This window comes from Callithrix jacchus, chromosome 1 (genome assembly GCF_049354715.1).
Source record: "Callithrix jacchus isolate 240 chromosome 1, calJac240_pri, whole genome shotgun sequence".
In the NCBI taxonomy this organism is placed as follows: domain Eukaryota; kingdom Metazoa; phylum Chordata; class Mammalia; order Primates; family Cebidae; genus Callithrix; species Callithrix jacchus.
In genome coordinates, this window is record NC_133502.1 from 186,467,298 (window position 1) to 186,493,769 (window position 26,472).

The following is a 26,472-nucleotide window of genomic DNA, read 5'->3' on the forward strand; positions in this document are numbered from 1 at the left end:
TCATCCAGAAAATCTCACCTCCACCTCAGTCCCCTCTCTCCCGCCTGTGGCTCTGTGGAGGACCCTCCCTGCTCACAGACAGTCCCTGGACCGCTTCTGCTACCGAGCTCCTTGCTGGGCTCTCCTCATTCTGGGACACACACTTTGGGTTAAGGAAGAGGAATCTCTGGCCTGGGGATGGCGGCAGCCCCGTGTTTCCCAGGCGAGGCTCCTACCGCAAGGACACTGGGAGGGTTGCCCTCGGAGGCTGCTCTGGGAACGCTGCACCCCAACCTCTGAGTCTGGGGAGGAACTCCAGGCCCTTGCCTGCAACCTGAGCCTACTCCAGGTGGCCAAAAGTGATGGGAGCCCCCTGTGCCAGCCCGTCCCTCAGCCGTCCTGGGCTGTGGAGCTGTGGACCTGGGCCTTGTCTGTGACTCTTCCCCTCTCCACTGCTGTGGCCAGCAGACCTTTTTCCTTTCCTCACTGCCCCTCCTCCCTCTTGTAGTTTCTCCTCTTCCCACCAGTCCTTCCTCCCTTGTCTCTTTCCCTGCCCCACTGTGCCCTCCTGGGCACAGCCTGGTGAGTGGGTGCAGGCTGAGACTCCCTGCAGCCTATACTGGGGCCTCCTTCACACATGTGATGTGCTGGCGGCTGCCGGTGAGTGTACCTGGGAGGGGGCCCGCCCCTCCCCACCCCTCCCAGAGCTCTTCCACAGGTCCTGATTCCAGCTGTGGAAGCAGGTCAGGGGTCAGTTCACCTCACCTGTGCCAGGCAGAGTGATCCCACTGCAGGCAGCAAAGGTATCCCTGAGCCCCACTCAGAGTTCTTCCAAGCCAGCTGCCTCTCTTCCTGGCAGGACACACGGGATGGGCCAGGGACTCAGGCACTGTCTGCCCCCAGCCTGCCCACCTGGGATACAGTGTGGGTCTCTGACTGTGCGACCAAAATGGAGGACATGTGGCCCCTCCGTCTGGCTGCTCCACCACCACTCCCTTGCCTGCATCCCTGCTGACCCCGGTGCCTCCCCAGACGCACTCTTAGGCCGCGTGCCCACTGTGTCCTTTGTCTGCAGCCCGTCGCAGATGCCAGCCCCATGAAGCGCTCCATCTCCACGCTGGCCCAGCGCCCCCGCGGGGCTCATCTCTGCAGCACCACCCCAGACCGCCCACCCCCTAGCCAGGCACCGCACCACCACCATCACCGCTGCCACCGCCGCAGGGACAGGAAGCAGAGGTCCCTGGAGAAGGGGCCCAGCCTGTCTGCCGAGACGGATGGCGGTGCGTGCGGAGGGTCCCGGGGAGCCCCTCGGGGAGCTGTGGCCCGAGTCAGGGTGTCCAAGCAGCCCATGGGGACCCTCTTCCTTTGTGGGCCTCATGACCCCATAACCAGCTGGAGCAGGGTGGGGCTGAGGCCCAGGCCCTAACCCTCACCCTAGCCTTACCCCAGCACCGCGTGAATTCCATCCTGCTGGCCCTGGGGGTCAGGGGTACTTGCCTTGGGCCTGGCTGTGCTAACTTCTCCTCTTCCCTGGCCAGCACCAAGCAGTGCTGCGGGGCCGGGGCTGCCCCTGGGAGAGGGGCCCACAGGCTGCAAGCGGGAGCGAGAGCGCCGGCAGGAGCGGGGCCGGTCCCAGGAGCGGAGGCAGCCCTCATCCTCCTCCTCAGAGAAGCAGCGCTTCTACTCCTGTGACCGCTTTGGGGGCCGTGAGCCCCCAAAGCCCAAGCCCTCCCTCAGCAGCCACCCCACATCACCGACAGCTGGCCAGGAGCCAGGACCCCACCCCCAGGTAAGAGGAGCAGGTGGGCAGGTCAGGGCCCAGCAGCCTCTCCCTCAGCCCAGTGGCCCTGTCCCTAGGGCCTCCCCACTGCACTTTGTCGTTCCCAGCAACCCCAAGGGCTGGGCGCCCTGTCCCAGAGCCAGCATTGGCACCCCAGCCCAGCTGTGTCCTCCTCAGGCTCCTGCCTGGGTCACCCTGGGATGGTGGATCTGTGTCCTCATCCACTTTCAGACCCGAGACTCCGAATCCACACCTCTCTCTCCGTCCCTTCTGACTCTCCTTCCCTGACTGTGGTCATTGGGCTTTTGTTCTGGCCTCTTCCCTGGGCCCCACCTGTCCCTTCCATCACCTGCTCTCCCCCACCCCATTCCTGGGCCTGATCGTGACCACCACCCTTCCTCACACACAGTGCCTGTTGCCTCCCTGGCCATCATGGCCCAGCGTGTCCCCCATGGCCTCCCTCTCTCCTCCCTGCCCACTAGGTGCCTGTGTGTGATGTGCTCTATTGGTTCAGTTTTGTATGTTTGATTCGTTGTAGGGCAGTGGTTCCGTGAACGGGAGCCCCTTGCTGTCGACATCTGGTGCTAGCACCCCTGGGCGCGGTGGACGGAGGCAGCTCCCCCAGACGCCCTTGACTCCTCGCCCCAGTATCACCTACAAGACGGCCAACTCCTCACCTGTCCACTTCGCCGGGGCCCAGACCAGCCTCCCTGCCTTCTCCCCGGGCCGGCTCAGCCGTGGGCTTTCCGAACACAATGCCCTGCTCCAGAGAGACCCCCTCAGCCAGCCCCTGGCCCCTGGCTCTCGGATCGGCTCCGACCCTTACCTGGGGCAGCGTCTGGACAGTGAGGCCTCTGTCCACGCCCTGCCTGAGGACACGCTCACCTTCGAGGAGGCTGTGGCCACCAACTCGGGCCGCTCCTCTAGGACTTCTTATGTGTCCTCCCTGACCTCCCAGTCTCACCCTCTCCGCCGCGTGCCCAATGGCTACCACTGCACCCTGGGACTCAGCTCAGGAGGCCGAGCACGGCACAGCTACCACCACCCTGACCAAGACCACTGGTGCTAGCTGCACCGTGACCGCCCAGACGCCTGCACACAGCAGGTGTGTGCTCCAGTGGATGAGTTCTATCATCCACGTGGGGCAGCAGCCCCTAGGGGGAGGCCTCGCACACCTTAGTGAGGCTCCTGCGGACCCTGTCTCCCCCTCCCCTTTTATTCTAGATGACGAATAAAGCCCTGTTAGAGGATGCGGCTCTTTCTGTCCCCTTCCTGTTTTGCCTTCCTGGGTCTTGTACCACACACCAGACCCTAAACCGGAGGCTGCTGTGTGTGGCTGAGAAGGACCCAGGAGTCCAGATCCCGTGTCCTGGGACTCAGCATCCAGGGTGGGTGCTTGGAGCCATTGTGAGGAGCTCTGCATCCTGTGGGGAGCACCCGTGCAGCGCAGAGAAGCAGGGCCCGCCTGAAAGCACAGCGAGACCTCCGGACGGTGGGGATGGGGAGTGGGACACAGGCTCGTGCCAGCCGTGGCTTGTGAACGCTCACTCAGACATGCTCTGTCCCTCCCCCAGACACTGTCGGCCCCACAGGGACCGAGTTGGAAAGTGTTCTTGCTGTAGTTTTGAGTTTTAATTGCAACACCCCTCACTCTTTTGTCACTTCTATATACTCGATGTAGGAAAAATAGAAAAACAGAAAAATGGGGAAGGAAATGTTCACATAACTTTAACAAATCAAACCTGTGGAAGAAAGATGTCAGCTTTTTGCCACGTGTCTTTGTGGCTTGTGTGAGGAGACACCCTGTGCAGCTGTGTCCGGTCCAGGTGGACCTCAGGTGGCCCCTGGCTCCGCTGCTCTTGACCAAGTGCCTGACTGCCAGGCCCTCACACCCAGGCTCCTGGGCACTGTGGCGTGAGACGAGGCCTCCGGAACCATCGTGGGAGCATGTGAATAGTACTCGCAATGGCAGCCAGGTAGCAAGCCCTTGCCAGTGGAGAGCACTGGACGTCATGGTGGGAAACAAGGCAGCCGTTCGTTGTCCTCCCATGAGCAGGTGGACTTCCAGGGAAGCCACAGGGCGGCTGAACATGTGCTTGTGTGAGGCATGTTCAGCCTGTTCTGCATCGGATTCTCAGGGCACACTCTGTGGTGTGTGAAATAGGTTTCTTTCCACACATGGCAAAAGACAGGGAAAGGCTGGCAGGATGGAGGGAGACGCTGACTGGTGGCTTGGATATGGGGCTGTCAGGGCAGGAGGGAGGAAGCCCCAGCTGGAATGAAACTCAGAGAAAGTGACCAAGGGAGGACACGGCTCCTGCTGCTGAGGCTGGGCACCTGACGCCCAGCACTGTCCTGGCACCAGACACAGGGAGCAGGCAGTCAAGTGAGTCTGACCCCATGGCCGCGCTCAGGAGAGAAAGACGACACTCAGGACACTGTCCGAGGTGAACAAGATGCCGGGAGGCCCTTTGTTTTGTGAAGAAAGGGAGCATTTAGGCAGTTTGTGGTGGTGTGTCCTCCGTGTTCTGAAATTCCAGATGATCTGTGTTGGATTCTTGGCTTCTACCCCATGATTCTCCTCAAAGAAATTGTGTGTGATGTGTGCGTGTGTCTGTATCACAGGAGACGCAGTGCCTGTGCAGGTGTGTTTAGTGTGTGGACGTCATTAATCCATAGGGCTATGCAACAAAAGACACATTTAATAGAAATAAAACACACAAGACCGCTGCCTGGTCTGGGGTTCAGCATGATTGTGACCAAACCTTTTTATAGAATTTCCTTACCTGAAGGCACAACACTCTGAAACTCTAAAGATAACAGAATATTTTATTCCAATAGAATAAACCAGGAATCTCGGACTGTGCATGTGATCACGTTGGAGTAGAAGGATGTGTATTTTGACACTGATGTTTTGTCCCTTGTTCCCCCTGCTGCCAGCCCATGTTACCTTGGGTGTCAAATGTGTCCATTCCATGCAAAACCACAGCCATTTCCCCAGGCAGTGTTGGGTCAAGAATCCACTTTTCTAGACCCACACAGCCTAGCTGGCTTGTCTGGACTCTTGTGGGCATTGGAATTGATGAAAATCACAGGGAGCGAGGAAAATAGACATGATGTCTCGTTACCCTGACTTTGGGTTTTGTTTGTCTTCTCCAGCTGTCATATATGTTCCCTGAATCTCATAGTGAGTTGCCAAATTTGAAATGCATCACCCAGTTGTCTGCATCTGGAACCAGTCAAGCAGTGGCTGTAGTTTGAACAAGTTATGTGTGCATGTAACATATATACATATATACATATATACAAGTATGTGCATGATGTATATCTTCGTACTTTTTGATACAATGTATTCATTTGTTAATTTTTAATTATATTTGATATAAATCAAAGGTTTGTTGCAAAACTTTATATTTAAGAAGTGTTAAAAAAAAGAAGTCCCAACCATGCAACTCAACTGGGACCTACTTAAAAAAAATTCTGTGATTGACTAGTTTGCTGCCTGAGTAATATTTATCAGCCAAACTTTGGATTCTGCTATTGTTTCTACAATGACATTTTGTATGAAGCAAAGTCCTTGGATTAAAATAAAAACTTAGCAAAAAATAAAAAAAAAAGCCCCACCATGCTGCCACTGGTATACGCAAGGGTGTGGACTGGGTGCACTGCCAGGAGGGGTCAGAAGAAAGTAAGAACTGTTTAGTTTTGTTTTTTTGAGACAGAGTTTTGCTCTCATCACCCAGGTTGGAGTGCAGTGGTGCAATCTCGGCTCACTGCAACCTCTGCCTCCCAGGTTCAAGTGATTTTCCTGCCTCAGCATCCTGAATAGCTGGGATTACAGGTGCACATCACCATGCCCAGATAATTTTTGTATTTTTAGTAGAGATGGGGTTTCACCATATTGGCCAGGTTGGTCTCCAACCCCTGACCTCAAGTGATCTACCTGCCTTGGCCTCCCAAAGTGCTGGGATCACAGGCATGAGCCACTGTGCCCAGTGTGCAGTTTGTTTTCAATGCAAGTGTGGGATCAGGTAGAGAGTGTGGTGAGGATCAAGGGAAGCACCTGGAAAGAGGAGGCAGATTTGACTTCCCTGGGGATCAGGGTTAGGGTTGGTTAGGATTACGGTGGTGATTTGGGGTTGGGGTTGGATAGATGGTGGGGGAGGTTCCAGGAGGCTGTGTGAGTTTGGGGCACAGAGCTCCTCTAAGATGCCCCAATCATTCATTCACTTTGCAGTTAAAATGTCGGGATATAGCTAGCTACATGCTGAAAAGGACAAAGGGGACATTCTTGAGAGAAACCTGGCACCATAAGTACAGAGTAGGGCAGGCACAGTAGGTACAGACATGACCATTGTAGAACCTTCCTGGAGTGGCAGGAAGCCCAGCCCTAGCAGTGGATTCAGATTGATCACTGTACATGCATGTCAACCAACAGTGAGGGGGTCCCACAAGCCTGGGTGGGGCAAGTCGGGGACCTAAGGCAGGAGCAGGAAAACCAGACAAAAGAGATAAAAACTTAAGGAATGTGGAGAAGCCCAACATAAAGCTCCCTGCGCAGGACCCTGGGTCTGTTTTCCTGAAGATCAGCCCACTCCTCCCTTGAGCTGTACTTATTTTTTCTACAACAAGCTCTTCACACTGCATTTTTTTCCCCAATGAGGTTATCTGCTGTCTTTGTACGACCTCTTGGTAAAAAATCTTTCTTCCAAGTTAGGAACTGGGACGTCAGCTCTCCCCAGTTTGAGTTTCCAGAATTGATGGCCCTGAAAAACCTGCACTCCGACTTTAAGTGGTATAGGAGGAATGCGGCAGGGCGCGCCCAGCTGTCACACTGGGAGCAAGAGGGCCCGGCAGTGTCCCCAGTCGCCAGGAGGGGGCACACGGACACCACACCTTGAGCAAGAGGGCTCTGCAGTGCCCCGCCCGCCAGGAGGTGGCGCCCGAGCCCCGCTTTCAGATTTGGAGGCACCGCCTCCAGCCTGCGTCGTCTGGGCCGGCAACTTCCGTGCTGGGCCGGATGTGAGGGTAAAGCCATGTTCTCCTCAGCACAGACGGGGCAGAACAGGGTGGGGCGGCGCCGCCTCGCTTTGGGACGACTCGAGTCCATGTCCGTGGTGAGTAAAATCCTTCCTGTTTGCAGCGCTGGCTGCTGCGGGTTTGAGACCACTAAGAAGGGCTGGGTGTGGAAAACTGGAAGCCATAGCCTATCTGGATTCTGCGCACGAGGTTCTGGCGACTGCAGTGGGAGGTTCACACCGCAGCCTCAGAACACAAATGGAGCGTTCCTGATGCAGGCACGGCATCCGAAATACGAATACAATACCCGCGGTGCTCATGTGGCAAACACCTGTAATGCTCGTGCAGTGCCTCAATTCAAAAGTGTTCATATAAACCCCGGGCTCCCCACGCGGCCCTGCAGTCCCGACGTAGCGCTCGTAATAATCAATATTGACAATACAGCGGCTCACAGCTGCTGTTGAGCCGGAGCTGTCTCTACAGTGGAGTTAGTTGTCGTATCTGCTTCACGGATGTGGAATTGACGTGGTTGTTTTACAAGTTAGATTGCTTCCTAGTAATTTCCTACTTTCAGGAAACTTGCAACGGTAGTATGGAGTTTTCTTTCTCTTTTCTCTCAGACCCCCCAGCGGTTGTTGCTGCGCCAGATCTGCAGCTTCACAGAAAACACCCCAATGTCTTTCATCCAAAACAGGGATCCCTCCCAGGTAAGCGCTAGGTGACCCCAGTATAGGAGGCCACGTTTCTACCTGAGGGTTGGGTCCGCAGGGGCCACGTTTCTACCTGAGGGTCGGGTCCACAGGCCCGTTTCGCTTCGCAGCCGCCTCTGCCAAGTGGAAAATGTCTCTTTCCATCTGGGTCCAATTTTCCTTTTCTGGAGCCTTTGCAGAGGTGAAAAGCAGATCTATCCCCAGGCTGGGTCTGCCCAGCGGTTCCCCCTGGGCAGATGTAGATGCCCCACGTCAGGTGGGAATTTGCAGCCCCCTGGAGGAGCACAGGCCCACCCACGTGCCACAGAGATCTCAGCGTGATCGTTCCCCAAATCTCCTTTACAAATAAGTCTCATCCCGTCACTCTCCTGATTTAACTTTAACGCTGGTTTCCCACTGGCTTCAGGACAGGGATCACAGAACTGATCGGGCCTGTCACTGAAAGCTCCCACCTGCTGCCCTCTCCTGCCCAGTCCAGCCCAGTCCAGCTGCCTGCAGTGTGGCTCTCACCCACAGGGCCCACAGGGACACAGCAGGCTCTCGGGGTCTTGGGGACTCAGCACACATCTGTGAACTCATCCACCTAACACCCCCTTATCAAATACTCTTAAGATTCTGTCTAGCTAGATCCTTGAAGTCATGGTGGTTATGATGTCTAACAGCACAAAAATTCTAACGTGATTTTTTGAGACCAAAAAAAAAGAAAAGATAGATCATCTGTGAGAATCACTCTTAAATTATAAATCAAGGAAATAGATACATAAAAGCAAAGTCCATATTTGGCATAATCAGTAAAGAAAAATAAGTTCTCAATGTCAAATAAAAGACAGGGCTCAACTGATTGTTGAAATTTCATAAGAGTTTATTGGACAGAATATTGCCTTGCCATATTCTCCATCCCTGTGTGTGTGTATCACACACGTACCAGTTGCAAGATATTTCAGGTTTAAATCCTCATGTTAACTTTTTTTTTATTAGATGGAGTCTGGCTCTGTCGCCCATGCTGGAGTGCAGTGGCATGATCTCAGCTCATTACAACCTCCACCTCCTGGGTTCAAGTGATTCTCCTGCCTCAGCCTCCCAAGTAGTTGGGATTACAGGTGCCCGCTGATGTGCCTGGCTAATTTTTGTATTTTTAGTAGAGATGGATGGGGTTTCATTCTGTTGGCCAGGCTGGTCTCGAACTCCTGACCTCAGGTGATCTGCCTGCCTTGGCTTCCCAGAGTGCTTGGGATTACAGGCACGAGCCACCAAGCCTGACCCACTCATTTTACTTAATTAGACAATTTAGTTAATTGATTAAAAAGTCCTAGTGCACATCATGGCAATCTATGTAAATATTCGAAAACGTATTTGTTTATGCAATGAACAGTTAGTAAAGAAAACTGATACTTTATTCATATTTGTGGGTAGTGAAAGGCAGTGAGGGGGTATAATTGTTGTGTCAGAGCTCTGGTGTAGGACTTAGGGCAAGAATACATCCAACTGTAAATTGTATCTAACTTCAGTGAATGCAGTGACTCTCTCAGCTGCCTCATGCTGGATGGCAAATTCTTGACTGGTGGAGATGGAGGGACACACTATCACTTTCGTTGAATCTCCAGTCTAGCAGGAAAGTCCTCATATTTCAGAATGTCATATTGTGCCAGATATTTCATTATCAGAGAAACTGCTTCCCAGCAATATTGTTAACCTGGCTGTTCCTCAGGTGGGTGTAGAACAACAACAACAAAAAATCTGTAACACAAAATTCTGCAAGTATCATAAGATATTTGAAACACTTGGCAAATATTAAATTTAGGGTTAGGGTTAGGCTTGTGAATTATGTAAATGTTAATGGAAATGCCATCCATGCCTTGGAGCTTGAAATCAGGAGGCCCTAATCATACTCTGTGAGTATGACAAGAACTCAGCAATATCTTAGTTCAGATCCCAGCTCACTCCCGAAGTCACTCTGTGATCTTGGGTCATAGCCCTTCTCAGCATTCTTTCTTTGTCTCATGTCAGAGACAAAGATAGAGATAAGCTTTCTGAAATGGTCCAGGATTAAGTGAGATGAGTTATGCAAATCTGTCAGTAGAGGGTCTTGGACTACAAAAGATGATAAAATAACCCACATAGAAAGGAGGGTGGGATAGTCTTTGAATAGTTGTGGGCAGTGAAGAGGTGACTTTGTGCCCTGTCTCTCCAAATGTTCACATCAGCAGTATCTTCTATTTGAGCAAACTTTCTCCATCAACTAGTTGAAATAGAGAGCTCATGTTTTTAAAGCTGTCTTCTACTTGGGAAGAAGTACAGATGTATCTGTAACTCTGGAGAAAGATTCCAGTGCCTGTCATCTGAGCTCCATGGGATGACACAGTTGTGACCAGTAAGCTCAATAGATGACAGACTCTGAGTACAAGAGGCATCTATTGAAGCCACTGTAATTTAGGAGAGCTACCTGTGGAGGAGATGTACAGGACTCTGTTCTCCCCAGACCCTGGGTCTGTTCTCATGAGAAACGGAGGGCACAGGCCACATCATTTACCGCTTTGTAAATAGCATTCCTGGGGTTAAACATGGGCCTGTCAAGGCTCAATGGCACAGCCTTCAAGCAAACACTGAGAGAATATCCATCCAAAAGAGATTCAGAAGAGCATTGAACGTTAAAAAAAATGGTTTTCTAAGTAAAATATGGATAATTAGCAACATTAACTATGTTGAAACTGTTTGAAAACCAGGAGTTAAATTTCTCTGATGTGAAATCGTCCCATGGAAAGTGCCAGAAAGAAGTCTTTCCTGTGTGTGACACTGAGAGGTGTGACCTATACCTTGCATGTGGTGACAGCCTGTAAACCAGCCACTTGAAGGCTTCACAGTATGCTTGTGCCACCGTAACCTGTAGCCACCTTTGTGGGTGAATCTGGGGTGCCAGTGAGGAGATAGATCACAGTGGGGAAAAGGCAGGGCCTACTCACTGACAGGCATCTGCTCTGTCAAGGCTGTGCACGGTTCCCCTGTCCATTTCTTCTCAACTTCCAGAGGAACTGCCCACTTCTTACATCCTCTAAAGGCTGTGCACGGTTCCCCTGTCCCTTTCTTCTCAACTTCCAGAGGAACTGCCCACTTCTTACATCCTCTAAAGGCTGTGCACGGTTCCCCTGTCCATTTCTTCTCAACTTCCAGAGGAATGCCCACTTCTTACATCCTCTAAAGGCTGTGCACGGTTCCCCTGTCCATTTCTTCTCAACTTCCAGAGGAACTGCCCACTTCTTACATCCTCTAAAGGCTGTGCATGGTTCCCCTGTCCATTTCTTCTCAACTTCCAGAGGAATGCCCACTTCTTAAATCCTCTAAAGGCTGTGCACGGTTCCCCTGTCCATTTCTTCTCAACTTCCGGAGGAACTGCCCACTTCTTACATCCTCTGACACAAACAGCCCCACCCAAGTTGTGGCCAGGATGCCCAGTAAGCCACTGTGCCCTAGGCTGGAGCAGTGGCCCTGCAAGTAATCTGTCATTCATAGATCAGAGGGATCCTGTGTCATTTAAGTGGGAAGGAAGAAACATTTCCAGAAGAAAGAACCAAGAGAGTGTGTCTGTGATATCCAGCTGAACAACATACCTTTTTGTCTTTTATTAATGAAAAATGTTCTAGATATCAAGCAATGTTAATTTTAATACAAAGCAATAGGGTGATAGTTTTTTCCCCCATATTCTGTTTGCAGCCTCTCTGCAAGGCCTACCTTGAAAAATTGCTCAGAGGCTGTTTCTGGCATCTGCAGAAGACGTTCTCTGAAGTTCACTTCAGCCAGTAAAGAATTCCTTCTCCTTAACTGCTGCTGCCCTTGCTGCTGCTGAGAGTGCTGGTAGAAGCCAGAGGATCCAGCGGAGGAGGCACAGAGGGCAGCGGCAGGAGCGGAGAGGGGCGAAGGAGTGAGGAGAAATGAGGGAGGAGAGCACGGAGTGTGCTTTTCTGCCCACCTGAGGAGCCGGAGCAGCCCCGGCCCAATGGCCCCGCCAACGCCACCTGCCCACCAGACAAAGCCAAGAACCCACACCCGCAGCAGGTCTTTTTTCATGCAAATCTTTTACTTAGATTAATTTTAAGGTTAAAAATTACCAAAAGTATTTTGGAAACTCGTATTAGGTAGATTTACTATGAAAAGTTATTGAAATAAGGTTTTTTATAAGAATGATAACTTCCAGAATCAAATCTATAAGCTGTAAGATGTTAAGTATCTAGTAAAGTGTAATATTAGCTTCTTTAAATGGAACTTACGCAGAACAGAAATTTGTTTTATATTTAATAGTGACAGCTTTGAAGACATAGTTTTATTACACCAAAAATATTAATCTTATTTAACTAAGATTTATCCAAATCATGTTAACTTGAAAAACATTTCTATCAGTTCCCACATTTCTAGGAGCTTGGGGAATATTTATTTATAAATGCTTATTTTTTTCCCAAGCCAGTTTAGAGCACTTATATAGGATTTTAAAGTGAATTTTGCAATGCTATGTGGAGTTAAGAAAATATCACATATACACAAAGTACGTTAATAGGCATACAAACACAAAGAGAGGTCTCATAGCTTTCATCCCGGTATTTTAGCCATGAATCAGGCATAAATATTCTGATGATTAATTTTAGATATCTGCTTGATTGGATTAAGAGATACATAGGTGTTGTTTGAGGGTCACACAGCTGTGGACCTGGGCAGGAGCAGTTCTTTTGTTGTTTGAGGGTCACACAGCTGTGGACCTGGGCAGGAGCAGTTCTTTAGTTTGAGGGTCACACAGCTGTGGACCTGGGCAGGAGCAGGTCTTTAGTTTGAGGTCTGCACAACGGCGCACCTTGGCAGGCACAGTTCTTACTTTAGTTTGAAGGCCATGCCGATGGGGATCTGGGCAGGAGCAGGTCTTTAGTTTGAGGTCCGCACAGGTGTGCTCCTTGGCAGGTGCAGTTCTTACTTTTGTTTGAGGGCCATGCAGCTTGGGGTCTGGGCAGGAGTAGCTCTTACTTTAGTTTAATGCTTTGCAGCTGGATATCTGGGCAGGAGCTGTTCTTACTTTGGTTCGAGGGCTGTGCTGCTGTGGACGTGGGCAGCAGGGGTCTTACTTTAGTCCACACAGATGGTGTTCATCAACCTTAGGTTGATGGCTGCAGCTGTGTATCTGGGCAGGAGCGGTTCTTTAGTGTGCGGGCTGCACAGCTGGGGACTTGGGCCGGAGTGGTTTTCTTTAGTTTTAGGGCTGCATAGCTGGGGACCTGGGCAGGAGTGGTGCTTATTTTAGTTTGAGGGCTGTGCGGCCTCAGACTTGGGCAGGAGCAGTTCTTTCTGTAGTTTGAGGACCATGCAGCTGGGGACCAGAACTGGAGTGATTCTTTCTTACTTTAGTTTGAGGGTGCAGGAGCGGTTTTTGCTTTAGTTAAGAGTTGGGGATTCCAGAGAATTCAGTGCTGCTGTTGTAGAGTAAGGGTAGGTTACCTGGAATCCTTGGGAGAAGTCAGTGATGCTGTTATTTCTGAGGTTCTTGAAGCTAAACATGGAGCCAAAGTTGGGAAGGAGAAAGAGAGAGTCACAGGATGGCACCTGAAACTGTAGACGTAGCTGTATACCAAGGGAGCTAAGCCTGGGAGTGTCTCAGTCCTCGGTATCAATGCATTCTCTTTCCTACACAGTTGGGATTTGTTTTCTGTCTCACAATACAGAAAGACCCTGATCAATATCCTCAGGAATCGAAAAGCTTAAAAGAAACTAAATGATATTGGCAATAATAATAATAGTAGAAATTTAACCAGGATTATCCTGACTGACAGAGACAAAATCACACATACGCAAAATACATATCTCTTCAATAGTTAGTAAAATAAAAATAAATAGAAAAATAGGCCCAAGTAAAGCTCTATAAAGTTGTTTCATGGAGAAGGGGTGAAGGACAGAGGTGAATCTGAGAGTTGCTGCTGATGGGCACATGGAGAACTTACCATTTTCCCCACACAGTTTCAGTGCATGATGATATTCTGTGAGACCTGGCAGCTGGGTCACTTCGCACAGCTGGGGATGCAGTGGGCGTCACAAAAGGACCCCGTCCCAGCTGGTCCTACCCCTCTGCTGTGATAAGTACGGCCTCTGATCTCCGACAACTGACTGAGTTTTGAGGAGAGGCCAGGCCTGTGAGCACAAGGGTATCCATGGTGAGGTTCTGTGGGTGGAACGTCTCGTATGTGCTTGAGGTTCCTTCCTGATGCTCATCTGCCATCTTGCTCTTTAATGCATTTTGTTTATAACTGTCTTCTCAATACCGTATAGGAAATAAGCACTTGTATAATATGGGTCAGGTATAAGGAATGTTCACACATTGGACACACGGGACCCTCATCAAGTTTAGGGAATAGAATCTGAAGAAACCAAACTTTGGATGCTCCCTGGAGGCTCCTCCTGAATCCCAGTCCCTTCCCTTCTCCTTCAGAGGGAGTGGCTTTCTGCTTCTGTCTTTATCATTCCTGTACTTTTCTTCGTGGCGCATTTCTTTCCTCGCATTTGTGCGCATCCCTAAACAATACTGCATGTGGTTTTTGAACACTGTTGTCTTTTTGAGACAGGGTCTTGCCCTGTTGCCTCGGCTGCAGTTTTGAACTTTGATGTGAAGAAGTCTCCTGTGTGGCTGCTGCTCTGCTGTACTGGCTCTGAGCATTTGTTCCATGTCTATTTTCATCCTCCGTTCTCTTCCTGAGACCCGTCCACACTGACCCGATTCATTTTCATTGCTGCATGATCTCTCATGGTGGAGGGGACTGTGGAAAATGTCTTCATTTTCCTGCCGATGAGTGATTGGCCAAGGGCATTTTCTTAAAGCAACGGCTTTCAAGTTTTCTTTACAAGGAGTTTATAAATTACATACAGTCTTCTTGGTCATAAGAAGATAGAACAAGCCTCGCAGACATCATGGGGAGTCGAGGTGACCCGCTGTGTGAGGTGCTGCTTCAAGTATGTGGATCCTCTCAGCAAGAGGTAACAGCCGCTCGGCCTCAGGAGCCCCAGCCTAGGTTCAAATCCCTGCGTTTCTTTTCAGTGTCTTCTGGATCTGAAGGGCGGGGTCCCATGAAGCACAGGCAGCCTCCTTGTCTCCATAGCTGAAAGGAATGTATTGCTCATTTACTTTTGAAAACAGCTCTTTCCATTCAACAAGTGTTCACAGCTCAAAGCACCGGTATTTCACGCTCTGTCCTCAGGCCCAGTCCGCTGCCAGCTGTGGGTCCCCGGGGAGCATCCGCACCTCCCTCCCGCAGGCAAGGCTGCCTCATAATAGTGTGTGCCTCACTTTGTCTTCGCCTTTCAAAATTGTGTTACGCATTATAAGTCTCATTTAAATGAAAACTTTGTGCATCAGAAAGAATAGAAAGACCACAAAATGTGTAGCCACCCCTGAACTCCAGTGCCAGCGACGCTGCCAGACACTGGCTGGGCAAATGGGAGCAATTCATTTGACCTTTCCGCACTAGATTTTTTTAACTGCAAATTGAGCTTGATAACATAGGTTTCATGAAGTTTCCCAGTGATGCTGAAGACAAACAAGCTCAGTTAAACCAAGATAAAAGGAAGAAAGAGAAAAAGAGAGAGGGAGGGCTGGGAGAGGGAAACGGCAGAGGTGCCACCTCATTCTCCTTCCTAAATGAGCTCAGTGATTCTCTGTGATTCTGTGGCCACTGGGTAATGGGCGCTTTCTCCTCTGCGGTGGCCCCGGGGTGGCTTCGCCATCTGTGTTTTATTTCTTCCTAGCTGAAGAATGGGGTCCTTCTCAGACCTCGGGCCCTGGAGACTCTCCCTTTAACCAGCACCATGAAATCTTTGCTCCCTCCTGGGCCAGACTGATGATATCACCAAAGGCAGGCATGTAAAATGCAAAGTAAAGAAGACAAGATTTTCAGTTAAACCTTGGAGTCCCTGAGATGTGCGGGTGTGAGCAGAGCGGTCCTGAGATGGGCGGGTGTGAGCCGACCCGTCCTGAGATGGGCGGGTGTGAGCAGAGCGGTCCTGAGATGGGCGGGTGTGAGCAGAGCGGTCCTGAGATGGGCGGGTGTGAGCAGAGCGGTCTTGAGATGGGCGGGTGCGAGCAGAGCCGTCCCGAGATGGGCAGGTGCGAGCAGAGCCGTCCCTAGAGGGGCTGGTGCGAGCAGAGCCGTCCTGAGTCAGAAAGACAGTCAGAAGGTGAGGTGAGCTGTCACAGAGCCTTCATGCTAGAAGTAGGGTGCCATGGTACTATCTTAACAGCTGTGACACTGGTACATCCAGCCATTTGGCTTTTTTGCGGGGAAGAGGGGAGGGAGAGGGTCTCGCTTTGTTGCTCAGGCTGGAGTGCAGTGGTGTGATCATGGCTCAGTGCGGCCTTGACCTCCCAGGCTCAAGCAGTCCTCTCACCCAGACTCCCACGTAGCTGGGACCATAGCCTTGTACCACTGTACCCAGCTAATTTCTTTACTTTTTGTAGAGATGGGGGTCTCTGTTGCCTAGGCTGGTCTTGAACTGCCTGGCTTAAGTGGTCCTCCTGCCTCAGCCTCTCAAAGTGCTGGGATTACAGGCATGCGGAAACATAATCTGCTTCCTACCCCCACAGAGTTTATATTCTAAACGATTAAGTGAAAAGGTATATGTGAAAAGCTGTTATGCATTGTTAGACAACACAGCAGGAATATTTGACCATCTGCCTAAGATTTAAAAGGAAATAACTTTAAGCATGTATCTAAATAGCAAGTAATGTTTTAGAACGCATTTTCAGATTCAGCTTAGGCATCTGCAGTGTATAGACGGCTTGAGCAATAACCTGACTTCAATTCTTCAGTCCCCACTGTTCTTAGTATCCACTGCTTTTTCACAGCTAACACCCCCACAGTGGCACTGGTAAATGTTGTGTTACTTTAGTCATTAAACATACAAGTATACTTCTGAGGGTTGAATGTAGGCCACTTGCAGAAGATAGGCAGAATAGCTCACATTTAATTCTTGATACTATGTTTAGCTTTCTTATTTGAAATCTCATTGAGAAGAAATAGTGGCATCTGCTCAAAGTAATTTCTTTTTCAGTTCACAGTTTTATAAGTAACGTTATTATATCATTTTCCTACCTTGACAGAGTGGGAAAATTTTGAGGAGCTTGTCTGCCAGAAACTTTTTCTTTTGCAAACCATTAATGAGTTACTACGTTTAAATGTTTTAATTTAATATTAAGTGTACTTGGTCAACCTGGCATGGAACATACAAAATACAAATAATTTAAAATCATTAACTATTGCATTTGTAAGAAAGACTTGCTAATCATAACTGCTCATAATGATTCTGAATAAAGCATTATTTTTTTTAACTGAAAACAGTTGTAGCTGTAAGACAACTCAAATAATCATCTAACTTGCTCATTAGTTTTATTGCTAATATCTTTAGCTGAAATTTTAATTTTGATTAATTTTCTTTCCATTGGTTTTGTATGTGGGGGGTAAAATATACAGAATATTAAATTTGCCGGTTTTTCTATTTTTAAAAAGTGTACACCTCAGTGGCGTTTAAATACATGCACCATTTTACCTTCCCACCAGCATTGCGCAGGGTTTCAGTTTCTCCACATCCTGCCCAACATTTTTTTTTTGCTATTCTAATGGGTGTGAAGTGGCATTGTATTATGATTTTGGTTTACATTTCCCTAGTGTCTAGTGATGTTGAGCATCTTTTCAAGTGCTTATTGGCCAATTGTGTATCATCTTTGGAGTAATATCTGTGTACTTCCTTTGCCCAGTTTTGAATTGTGGTATTTGTCTTTTTGAAGTTCTCTATTTATTCTGGATGTTAATTCCTTATAATGGATGTAGTTTACAAATATCTTCTCCATTCTCTGGGTTGCCTTCTACTCTGTTGACAGTGGTTCTTGATGCACAAAAGTTTTTAATTCTGATGAAGTCCAGTTTGCTTATGTTTTCTTTTGTTGCCTGTGCCTTTCATATTCTGTGCAAGAAATCATTGCCAAATTCATTGTCATGAAGCTGTTTTCTTCTAAGAGTTTTCTAACTTTAGCTCTTACATTTAGGTCTTTGGTTCATTTAAAGTTACTTTTTGTATTTGGTGTTAGGTAAGGGTCCAACTTCATTTTAGCTAAAACTTTATTTTAAAATTTATTATGAAAAGCACAAATTGTTTAGTTGAATGGAAAATTTTGTGCAGTGGAATTAACTCAGTTTTTAAAACCTTTTTATTATGGAAATATCCAAACTAATACATACATAAAAGAATATAATGAATCTCCCATGTACCCATGCCCCAGCATTAATTATCAATATTTTGCCTATCTCATTTCATTTACACACACATACACACACACACACGCACACACACATTTTTTTTCCTAGAAAGTTAAGTTAAATCATAGGTATTATCTCATTTTACCCGCAAGTACATAAATGTAAAGTTTTTAACATGTACATTTACATTAACATTCTCTCATCATCTGTTTTGTTCTTTTATTTTTGTATGTTATACCATGCCATTATCAGACCTTGCAAAGTTAAGAATTCTGTAATATCCAGTTAACAATGAACTCATTTTTACTCTACCTAAGTACAATTTAGGAGGAGATTTGAGGATCTTTTTTAACATTAAGATATAAACTTTTATAACAACTGCTTAAATAATTGTTCCCTAGAGTCCAACATTATTGGCGAATTAGAAATTAAGTTTACATAGACATAGATTCTGCTCATTTTGTTTTCAATCTAAAATCATAGTTAAGATTACTATGCTGGAAAGCCTTCCTGTAGGGAATTTCAAAGAAACAGATTATAATAGGCTTTGCCTCTGGAAGTAGGCATGAATACATGGCAGGGGTCAATAATGAGAGAGACCATTCTCCATGTATCACTTTGTACCTTCACACATTGCCTTTTTGTTTTGTTTTGTTTTGTTTTTTTTTTGAGACAGGACCTTGCTGTGTCACTCAGGCTAGAGTGTAGTGTCAAGATCATAGCCCACTATAATGACGTCCTGAACTCAAGTGACCCTCTTACCCCAGCTCCCCGAGTAGAGTAACGAGTTAGACATGCACCACATGCCTGGCGGTGTGTTGCTATTTTGTATTTTAAAAAGAACCGAATCCTGACTGTGCTGGTAGTCACATGAATCTGTGCACATACCTGCAAGCAAGTGCATGTAAAGCTGGTGAAATCTGAGTAAGGTTTATGGATTTTATCAATGTCAGTTTCCTAATTCTAACAGTGTATGGTAGTTATGCAAGATGTCATCATTGAGACAAAGTGAGTAAAGGATATGTGAGATTTTTATATTATTTCTTGTAACTACAAAATAAGAAGTTTTTAAAACTAAGTTATAATAACAAAAAAAGAACTCTTTCAAAACTAAAATGTAAAGTTTAAATATTGATTTTATTTTTTAGGAATCTGGTGGACAGTAACCAACTCTGGTGACATTTCAGGAACCATAGCCATTGAAATGGATGAGGGAACCTATATCCATGCACTCGACAATGGTCTTTTTACACTGGGAGCTCCACACAGAGAAGGTTTGTGTCTGGAAGGGGAGAGGCTGCCACTAGTGCAGATTTTATGACATTCACTAAGGCCAGACTCTCTCTAGTCTCAAACATTTTCTGAAGGAATGGAGCCATTGCATTTGACTCATCCATTTTTTTTTGTCCTTCCTTGATATTTACAGCCACTGGCAAGTCCCTCTTTCTAATATCAGCATTTGAAAACATTCTGTATAGTTCCAGAAGAGTCTCTTTGGAAGTTAAAACAACATGAATAATTAAAATAGTAAGTGGAAGGAAAAAGAAAATCTGCTTGAGTCAAAATGTTTGAAATTCTTTTTTATTCAGACCTGTTGCCACAACTAACCTGTGTGTATTTAACAATTTGAAGTTGTCTCATTTTTTTTTTTGGCCCATTAGAGAAAGCACTAATGAGATATGAAGTAATTAGAAGATAAAGTGGTATCAGTTGGCCAGCTTGGCTACCTGTTGAATAATAAGTGGAAGGTGCCACTGCCCCCATTGCCAACCCCAGGGTTCACTTTCAGCAGGGTCTGAACTTGCCAGCAGCTGCCTGGATGTTGATAGCTGAGTGCAGTTACAATCCCCAAGAACCAATCCTTCAGGCTGGGACTTGAGTTGCAAGGAAAAAAGTTGTTTTATTTTGGATTCTGAATTTTCATGCTCGGCACAGGGCTTGGTGCAAAGTATATAGGCAGGAGCCCCGGACTGGGGTGGCTATGCCTGAGGTGGGGGCAGGGAGAGATGTGGGGGCTGGGACCCTGGTGACCCTTCACCCTGGACAGGCAGCAGGGCAACTGGTCGTACAGTGCAAGTTGTCCACTGCTCAAGAGCCACAGCTGCAGGCTGTGGCCATGACAAGTGGATGCGTCCACTAAGAGGAAAGAGCACTGGGATCCTATTTGCTCAAAGGCACCTTATGGTTTAGTGATGACCTGAAAGGGGATGTGGGTGCCCTGGGTCTCACCTGGGCTTAGAGCTGCCACTGCTGAGAGCAGAACTGGCGTCCTCAGCTGAGGTGGAGTCCAGGTGCATGATGGGGCGGGAGCTCCCTGAAGGAGGAGAGGTCGCTGCATGAGGAGAGGTCCCTGTGCACTGTGAGTTTCTTTCGTGCCTGTATCGGGAAGTCCCTGGGAATGAAGTGGCCTTGGCAACTGTCTTCCTCTGCCTGGCTGTGGTTACTGCTGGGTAGAGCCCAGGAGAAGCTACAAGTCCAAAAGCAAATCATCCTTCCTGACCCTTGCATCCCAGCATTCCCGACCTCTGACCCTTGACCCCTGTATCCTAGCCTCCCTGCAACCAATTTCTCAGAACATCCGCAGCTAAAGGACACCCCAGTAAGCAAACATATCTAGATGGAGTCATTTTAAGGAAGGAGACTGTAGATCAGGCACACCCCACACCTGTGCTTAATGTTCAGTCTCTTTCTCTGTCTGCAGCCTGCTCCCTCTGTGGAGAGGCACAATCACTCCCCATCCCCACTTCCATGACCCTTTCTGGTGACCATTCCGGCCCGCCCCCCCCCGCAGTCACAGCCAATTGTCACCTCCTTCCTCACCAGAAGGGCAGGCCCTCCCATCACCATCATGTACCCACCCCCCACCACCCATGCCTCAGTAATGCCTTGACCTCCTTCTGTAGCCATGAGGCCAGGCAGGGCAGGGTGGCAGGGATGAGTCCAGAGGTCAGGGCCTAAGGCCCCATCTTTCTGGCTTGCCCTGAGACTCTGGATGGCACAGATAGAACACAAGCTTTGGGGTCAGACTGTGACCATTTCTGGGCTCTGCCACTTCTTGTGCGATCTTGAGTGAATGACCTAACCCTGCTGAGCCTCCACTTTCACAGCTGGACAACCCAGCTCCCAGGCTTGTGAGACACCTAGGTGGCCATAAAGCATCGTGTCTGAGGTCTGACATGGTGGCTCACACCTGTAATCCCAGCACTTTGGAAGGTCCAGGTGGGCGGATCATGAGGTCAGGAGATGGACACCATCCTGGCCATGGTGAAACCCCATCTCTACTAAAATACAAAAAATTATTTGGGTGTGGTGGCACATGCCTGTAGTCCAAGCTAGTCAGGAGGCTGAGGTAGGGGAATTGCTTGAACCCAAGAAACAGAGGTTGCAGTGAGCTGAGATCACATCACTGTACTCCAGCCTGGTGACAAAGCAAGACTCAGTCTCAAAAAAAAAAAAAAAAAGCGGCTGGGCACGGTGGCTCACACCTGTAATCCTAGCACTTTGGGAGGCCGAGGTGGGTGGATCACCTGAGGTCAGGAGTTCAAGACCAGCCTCCCATCATGGTGAAACCCCATCTTTAAAAAAGAAAATCATGTCTGGTACCAGGCAGGCACTCACTGGCTGCTTCTGTAAGAAGGGTGGCAAGGGACAGTGAGTGGTGGCAAGCCATTCACTCACTCAGTCCTGGGGGCTAGGTTTGCTGAGCTTTTGCCTTGGGCTGCAGGCTTGTCATAGCCATATGCTAGAAGGTGGGAGAAGGGGAGGGAGGACAGCAGGGTCCTAGGGGAAAGGGAGAGGCTGCTCTCAGGGGCGGCACCACTCTGAACCCCTTTTCCTTCCTTGGGAGCAGCTGGCAGCTCTACTGCCCACCACCTGAGCACAGAGCACTGCCATCTTTCACCTCAGCCAACCAGGAGCCACATGGCGGGTTCTGGCAGATCCCTGGCCCTCTCCTGCAGCCCCCTTAGCCTCTCTCCTGCCCAGCTCAGACCCTCAGCTTCACCATCCCCACCTGCCTCTCAGCCTGCTTCTTCCCTGCCACCCTTCACACTACGTCAGTTTTGTCCCTAAAGTCTGTGTTGGATCCCATCCCTCTGCCTTAGAACAGCCAGTGCCTCTCCATTGCCTATAAGCTGAAGTTTTAACTTTTTAGCATGCCTTTCTTTTCCTTTTTCTTTTTTTTTTTTAAGATGGAGTTTTGCTCTTGTTGCCCAGGCTGGAGTGCAATGGCACGATCTCAGCTCCTTGCAACCTCTGCCTCCCAGGTTCAAGTGATTCTCCTGCCTCAGCCATCTGAATAGTTGGGATCACAGGCATGCACCACCACACCTGGATAATTTTCTATTTTTGGCCTCCAAAAGTGCTGGGATTACAGGCATGAGCCACTGCGCCCAGCCTTTCGCATGCCTTTTAAGACCTCTTAAACTCAGGCTTCAGATCAGGCTCAATGGCTCATACTTGTAATCCTAGCACTTTGGGATACTAAGGCTGGTGGATCACCTGACGTCAGGAGTTCGAGACCAGCCTGATCAACATGGTGAAACCCCATCTCCACTAAAAATACAAAATTAGCTGGGCATGGTGGTGTATGCCTGTAATCCCAGCTACTTGGGAGGCTGAGGCAGGAGAATTGCTTCAACCTAGGAGACAGAGGTTGTGGTGAGCCGAGATCACACCATTGCACTCCAGCCTGGGCAACAAGAGCAAAACTTCATCTCAAAAAAAAAAACAACACCCAAACTCAGGCTTCAAACCACCTTGTCAGCCTCGCCTCTTTCCCTGTTCGGTGCTCCAGCCATAGTGTTGTCCTTTATTCCCGACTAAGCCAGCTTCCTGCCCACCTCTGTGCCTTGGAATTGCTGTTCCTCTGTGTGAGATGCCTTTCCTTTCCATCTCTGCCTAACGCACTTCTCTGTGTTCTTCGGCACAAGCTCAAGGTCAACTCCTCTGTAATGTCTTCGCTGGAAGTGCCTTCTCCTTCTCCTTTGTGCACTCATAGTTCCCTGTGCATGGCTCCAGTGGCGCTCATGCTCACTTACACTGCAATTTCTTGTTTACTGGGTCTACCTGCTAGGCTGAGACTCCTTGTGGGCAAAATGCCTGTCCTTTGTGCCCAGCACAGTGAGCAGAAGCCTGATGCAACCAACCCCCCAGGAGCTACTCCAGTCCTCTGCTTCCCCAAGTCCATCTGTCACTGTCACCTCCCAGTCCTTGCTGACTGTGTATCCTGGACTCCCTCTTTCTCCACCACCCTCTTCTACAGATTGAGTATCCCTTATCCAAAATGCTTGGAACCAGATTTCAGAATATGTGCCTTATATCTGCTGATTCAGCATCCCTGATCCAGAAATCTGAAATCCAAAATGCCCCAACAAGCATTTCCTTTGTATGTGTCATGCCAACATGCAAAAAGTTTCAGACTTTGGAGCATTTTGGATTTCTGGATTAGGAATACTCTGTAACATTAGGTCAGTTTATTCTTGCATTTTTCTAAATGATCAAATCTTTTGCAAATAAAGAGTATTTATCTTTTCCTTTCCAATGTTTATACTTCTTAATCTTGCATATTTCATTGCCTAGGGCCTTCAGGCAAATATGAATAAAAGAAAATGATAGTAGACTGGCCAGGTGCAGTGGCTTATGCCTGTAATTCCAGCACTTTGAGAGTCCAAGGAGGGAAGATGGCTTGAGTCCAGGAGTTGAGACCAGACTGGCCAATATGGTGAAACCACACCTTAAAAAAAAATGACACAAATTAGCCGGGCGTGGTGGCTGTGCCTGTGGTCCCAGCTACTGTGGAGGTTGAGGTGGGAGGATTGCTTGAGCCTGGGAGGCAGATGTTGTAATGAGCCAAGATCATGTCAGTCCACTCCAGTCTGGATGACAGAATGAGACCCCGTCTCAAATAAATGAATAAATAAATGAAAAGAAATGATAGTGGGTACATTTGTCTTTTTCTGACCTTCCTAGAAATTCTCATGTTTCACCATACTCAGTGGTGTGCTGAGATGGCTTGCACTGGCTCATAAGAGCTAATAGCTAACTTTTCAGGAATTGGTGAGATAGCTGTTAGACTGTGGATGGCTGGAAATTGGCCATGGGGGGGATCATTGACACCACAGAAATCGAAAAACACTACAAATGAGAGCATCCCCCAGCCTGTTAAGCATTTACCAGCACACCACTGTCATGAGGCCTCTTCATTTCATATCCCAACTGCCATCAGAGAGAGGCCAACGAAGTCTGAGCTAGGAGGGTAATATAGTAATGTACACATTATATGTAAAGAATTACAAATGAGGGTAAATAGAATCATAACTGGTAAAAATGACCTGTAAATACTGATAAGAATTGGAAGAGGTAAGAGAGTCTTGTAAATAATGAAGAACAGATTCAATGTGGTTTGATGCTGCTGCTATTTGGCAAGTTTAACTTTATTTCCCTAAATTAAAATAAAGATCCATGGAGAAAGGAATAAAGTAATAATGAGGGGATCTGTTGGTGGTGGGGCTGGGCCTGGGCTTGGGAATAAAGCAGATGTCAAAGCCAGAAATGATCGTGTTAGAATCCTGGTCCCGCCACTTCCTGCTGTGAGACCTTGGGCAAATCACTTAGTCTCTTGGCGCCTCAGTCCCTCATCTGTGAAATGGGGCTACAAAGACCTACCTTGCCCTCACTGGCCAGCAGACCAAGGCTCCCACTGCCCTGGGCCCTCTCTGGCTTCTTTCTCCTTAGCTCAGCGAGTCCAGGTGGGGTTCTGGACACCCAGAGAGGTGCTCTACCCTCTGCTCGGGCCCCATGGCTCCAGCCCCAGCCCCTTAGTGTCCCTGCATTTAACAATTCCTCCTTCAGGCACCCTACCCAGAGGCTGGTTCCCAAGCACTCTAGCACCTGTGCCTGGACTTTAAGATCAGGGGAGGTGGAGGCCAGGAGAGCAGAGTTGAGGGCACAAGCAGAGGGAGGCCGGCATGGTCAGGGCTCAGGTGTGGCTCTGTGCTCAGGAATATCTTGGACACCAGGCAAGGAGTCTTCTTTATCCCCTGATATGTCCATCTTGTACCTAACCTTTGGAAATCTCCCTCCACAACATCTGGGCAGAAAGGAAAGGCGCCGAGCCCAGCACTGGAGAGATCTGGGTCCAGTCCTGCTCTGACATCTACTAGTGGTACCCTGGGCAGCAACAGCGAAAGAGTGGCCAAGACTAATGTGGCTCCCTCTGTGCCCCAGGCCTTGCTCAGTGCTTGACCTGCATGATCTCCCTGAGGCAATAAGGTTGGTACCAGGGCTATGCCCCACCACCCCTCCCTCTTCCCTCTACAGCGCCTGTCCCCAGCCCAGGGAAGGAGAGATATTTGTTACCTGGAAAGATGACCAGAGTGATCAGTGAAGACTCATCAGCGCCCAGTTTTTTGACCCCACACCAGTACTTCCCAGCGTCTTTCAGGGTGAGGTCCCGCAGGGTCACAGTGAACAAGAGCTCCTGGCGGCTGTCACAGATGGACACCCTGCCCTCCGTTGTCTCCTGGCCTTCTCCCGCATAGATGGTGCCAGTGCAGCGAGATGAAGAGGCTGACTTCCCTGCCCCAGTACTTCTGGTGGTCTCTCAGCTCTTCTCCGTAGGTGCACTTCAGGGACACAGTGTCCCCTTCGAACCCGCTGATTTCCTTTGGGCCCTCCAGGGCTTCATAACCTAAAATCACAGCAGGAGTGGAGGTTGGAATAACCAGGATCCATGCACCAAGGTCAAGGCCAGAGCTTCCATTTAAGAGAAGGAAGGAAGGCTTTTCTTAGTCACCCCTTCTGGGGACAGGCTTGGAAAGGCCAGTACTCCTCTCCTGCTCTGGGGCAGGGCTGCTGCTGTTCCTAACCCTGGCCCATTGAGGAATGGGGTGGGGAGGGGCGTTGTAGATTCAGATAGAATCTGAGAGCCAGATAGCCAGGAGGGTTTCTGGTTTTTGTTTTGTTTGTAGACAGGATCTCACTCTGTTGCCCAGGCTGAAGGGCAGGGTGCTCATGGCCCACTGTAGCCTTAACCTCTGGGACTCAAGAGATCCTCCCACCTTAGCCTCCCACTAGCTAGGACTATAGGCGTGCACCCCCATGCCTGGCTAATTTTTTGTTTTTGTTTTTGTTTTCAAAGAGATGGGGGTCTCACTATTGCCAACTGAACAACTGGCATCAGTTGTAGGATGCATCCTGATTTTCAGTGTTAAAAGGTAAAGAAAAAGAAAGCAAAAGAATTGATGAAACGTGATCATTCTCCATCTCTCAGGGTTGTGGGGAGAGGCACGGTAGAGATTCAACACATATTTGCTGAGTTTAAAAGGACAATCAGACCGGGGTGTCTTGTCTGCCTCCAGGCTTGGCGCAGGGTAGAAAAATTAAGATCAGAGAGGCAAAACAACTCTCACAGCCACCTCCCAGGAGGGGAAAGTCACCGGTCTGGGAGAAAACCTGGCTCTAGGTTCCAGACACAGCCATCTGGCTCCCCTAGGGCTGAGGAGGCTGAGGATGGGTGGGGTGGGGCTATCAGGCAGTCAGGAGGTCCTTCCCCTGCAAGCCCTAAGGGTGAACCCCACATCCCTCCCAAGACCCCCACCCCATCTCACCTGGGAGCACCAGGCAACCCCATAGCAGGACCAGAAGCCACATTCTGGGCACTGGACACCGCGGGAGCAGACGCTGGGAACTGTGAGCTGCTCTTCAGCTACGT

General features: G+C 48.9%; 2 protein-coding genes and 1 long non-coding RNA gene across 34 annotated transcripts in view; all 3 read left to right on the forward strand.

Moving 5' to 3' along the window:
• Positions 1-5,376, forward strand: part of CACNA1B (calcium voltage-gated channel subunit alpha1 B) — a 247,612-nt gene extending 242,236 nt beyond the window's left edge. For all 7 annotated transcript variants that reach the window (XM_054238484.2, XM_054238481.2, XM_054238488.2 and 4 more), the window contains 3 exons: positions 1,055-1,259; positions 1,518-1,768; positions 2,298-5,376. In XM_054238484.2, the coding sequence (XP_054094459.1) occupies positions 1,055-1,259; positions 1,518-1,768; positions 2,298-2,828 (987 nt within the window). In that variant the 3' untranslated portion in view covers positions 2,829-5,376. The remainder of the gene's footprint in view (positions 1-1,054; positions 1,260-1,517; positions 1,769-2,297) is intronic.
• A 1,401-nt stretch (positions 5,377-6,777) lies between these two features.
• Positions 6,778-26,472, forward strand: part of LOC103795837 (MAGUK p55 subfamily member 3) — a 63,215-nt gene continuing 43,520 nt past the window's right edge. For 10 of the 26 annotated variants that reach the window (XR_008473858.2, XR_008473854.2, XR_008473857.2 and 7 more), the window contains exons 1-4: positions 6,778-6,876; positions 7,399-7,485; positions 11,197-14,487; positions 18,908-19,033. Coding sequence is in view for 12 of the 26 variants with exons in the window: in XM_078333182.1 (XP_078189308.1) it covers positions 14,466-14,487; positions 18,908-19,033 (148 nt within the window). In the remaining 14 variants the exon portion in view is untranslated. Of the gene's footprint in view, positions 6,877-7,398; positions 7,486-11,196; positions 14,488-18,907; positions 19,034-26,472 lie in introns of those variants that run through there. The other 16 variants (XM_078333189.1, XM_078333191.1, XM_078333187.1 and 13 more) reach the window with 7 other exon arrangements.
• Positions 25,247-25,990, forward strand: LOC144577258 (uncharacterized). The gene is made up of 2 exons (XR_013520663.1): positions 25,247-25,375; positions 25,900-25,990. It is a non-coding gene; the product is annotated as an uncharacterized LOC144577258 (long non-coding RNA).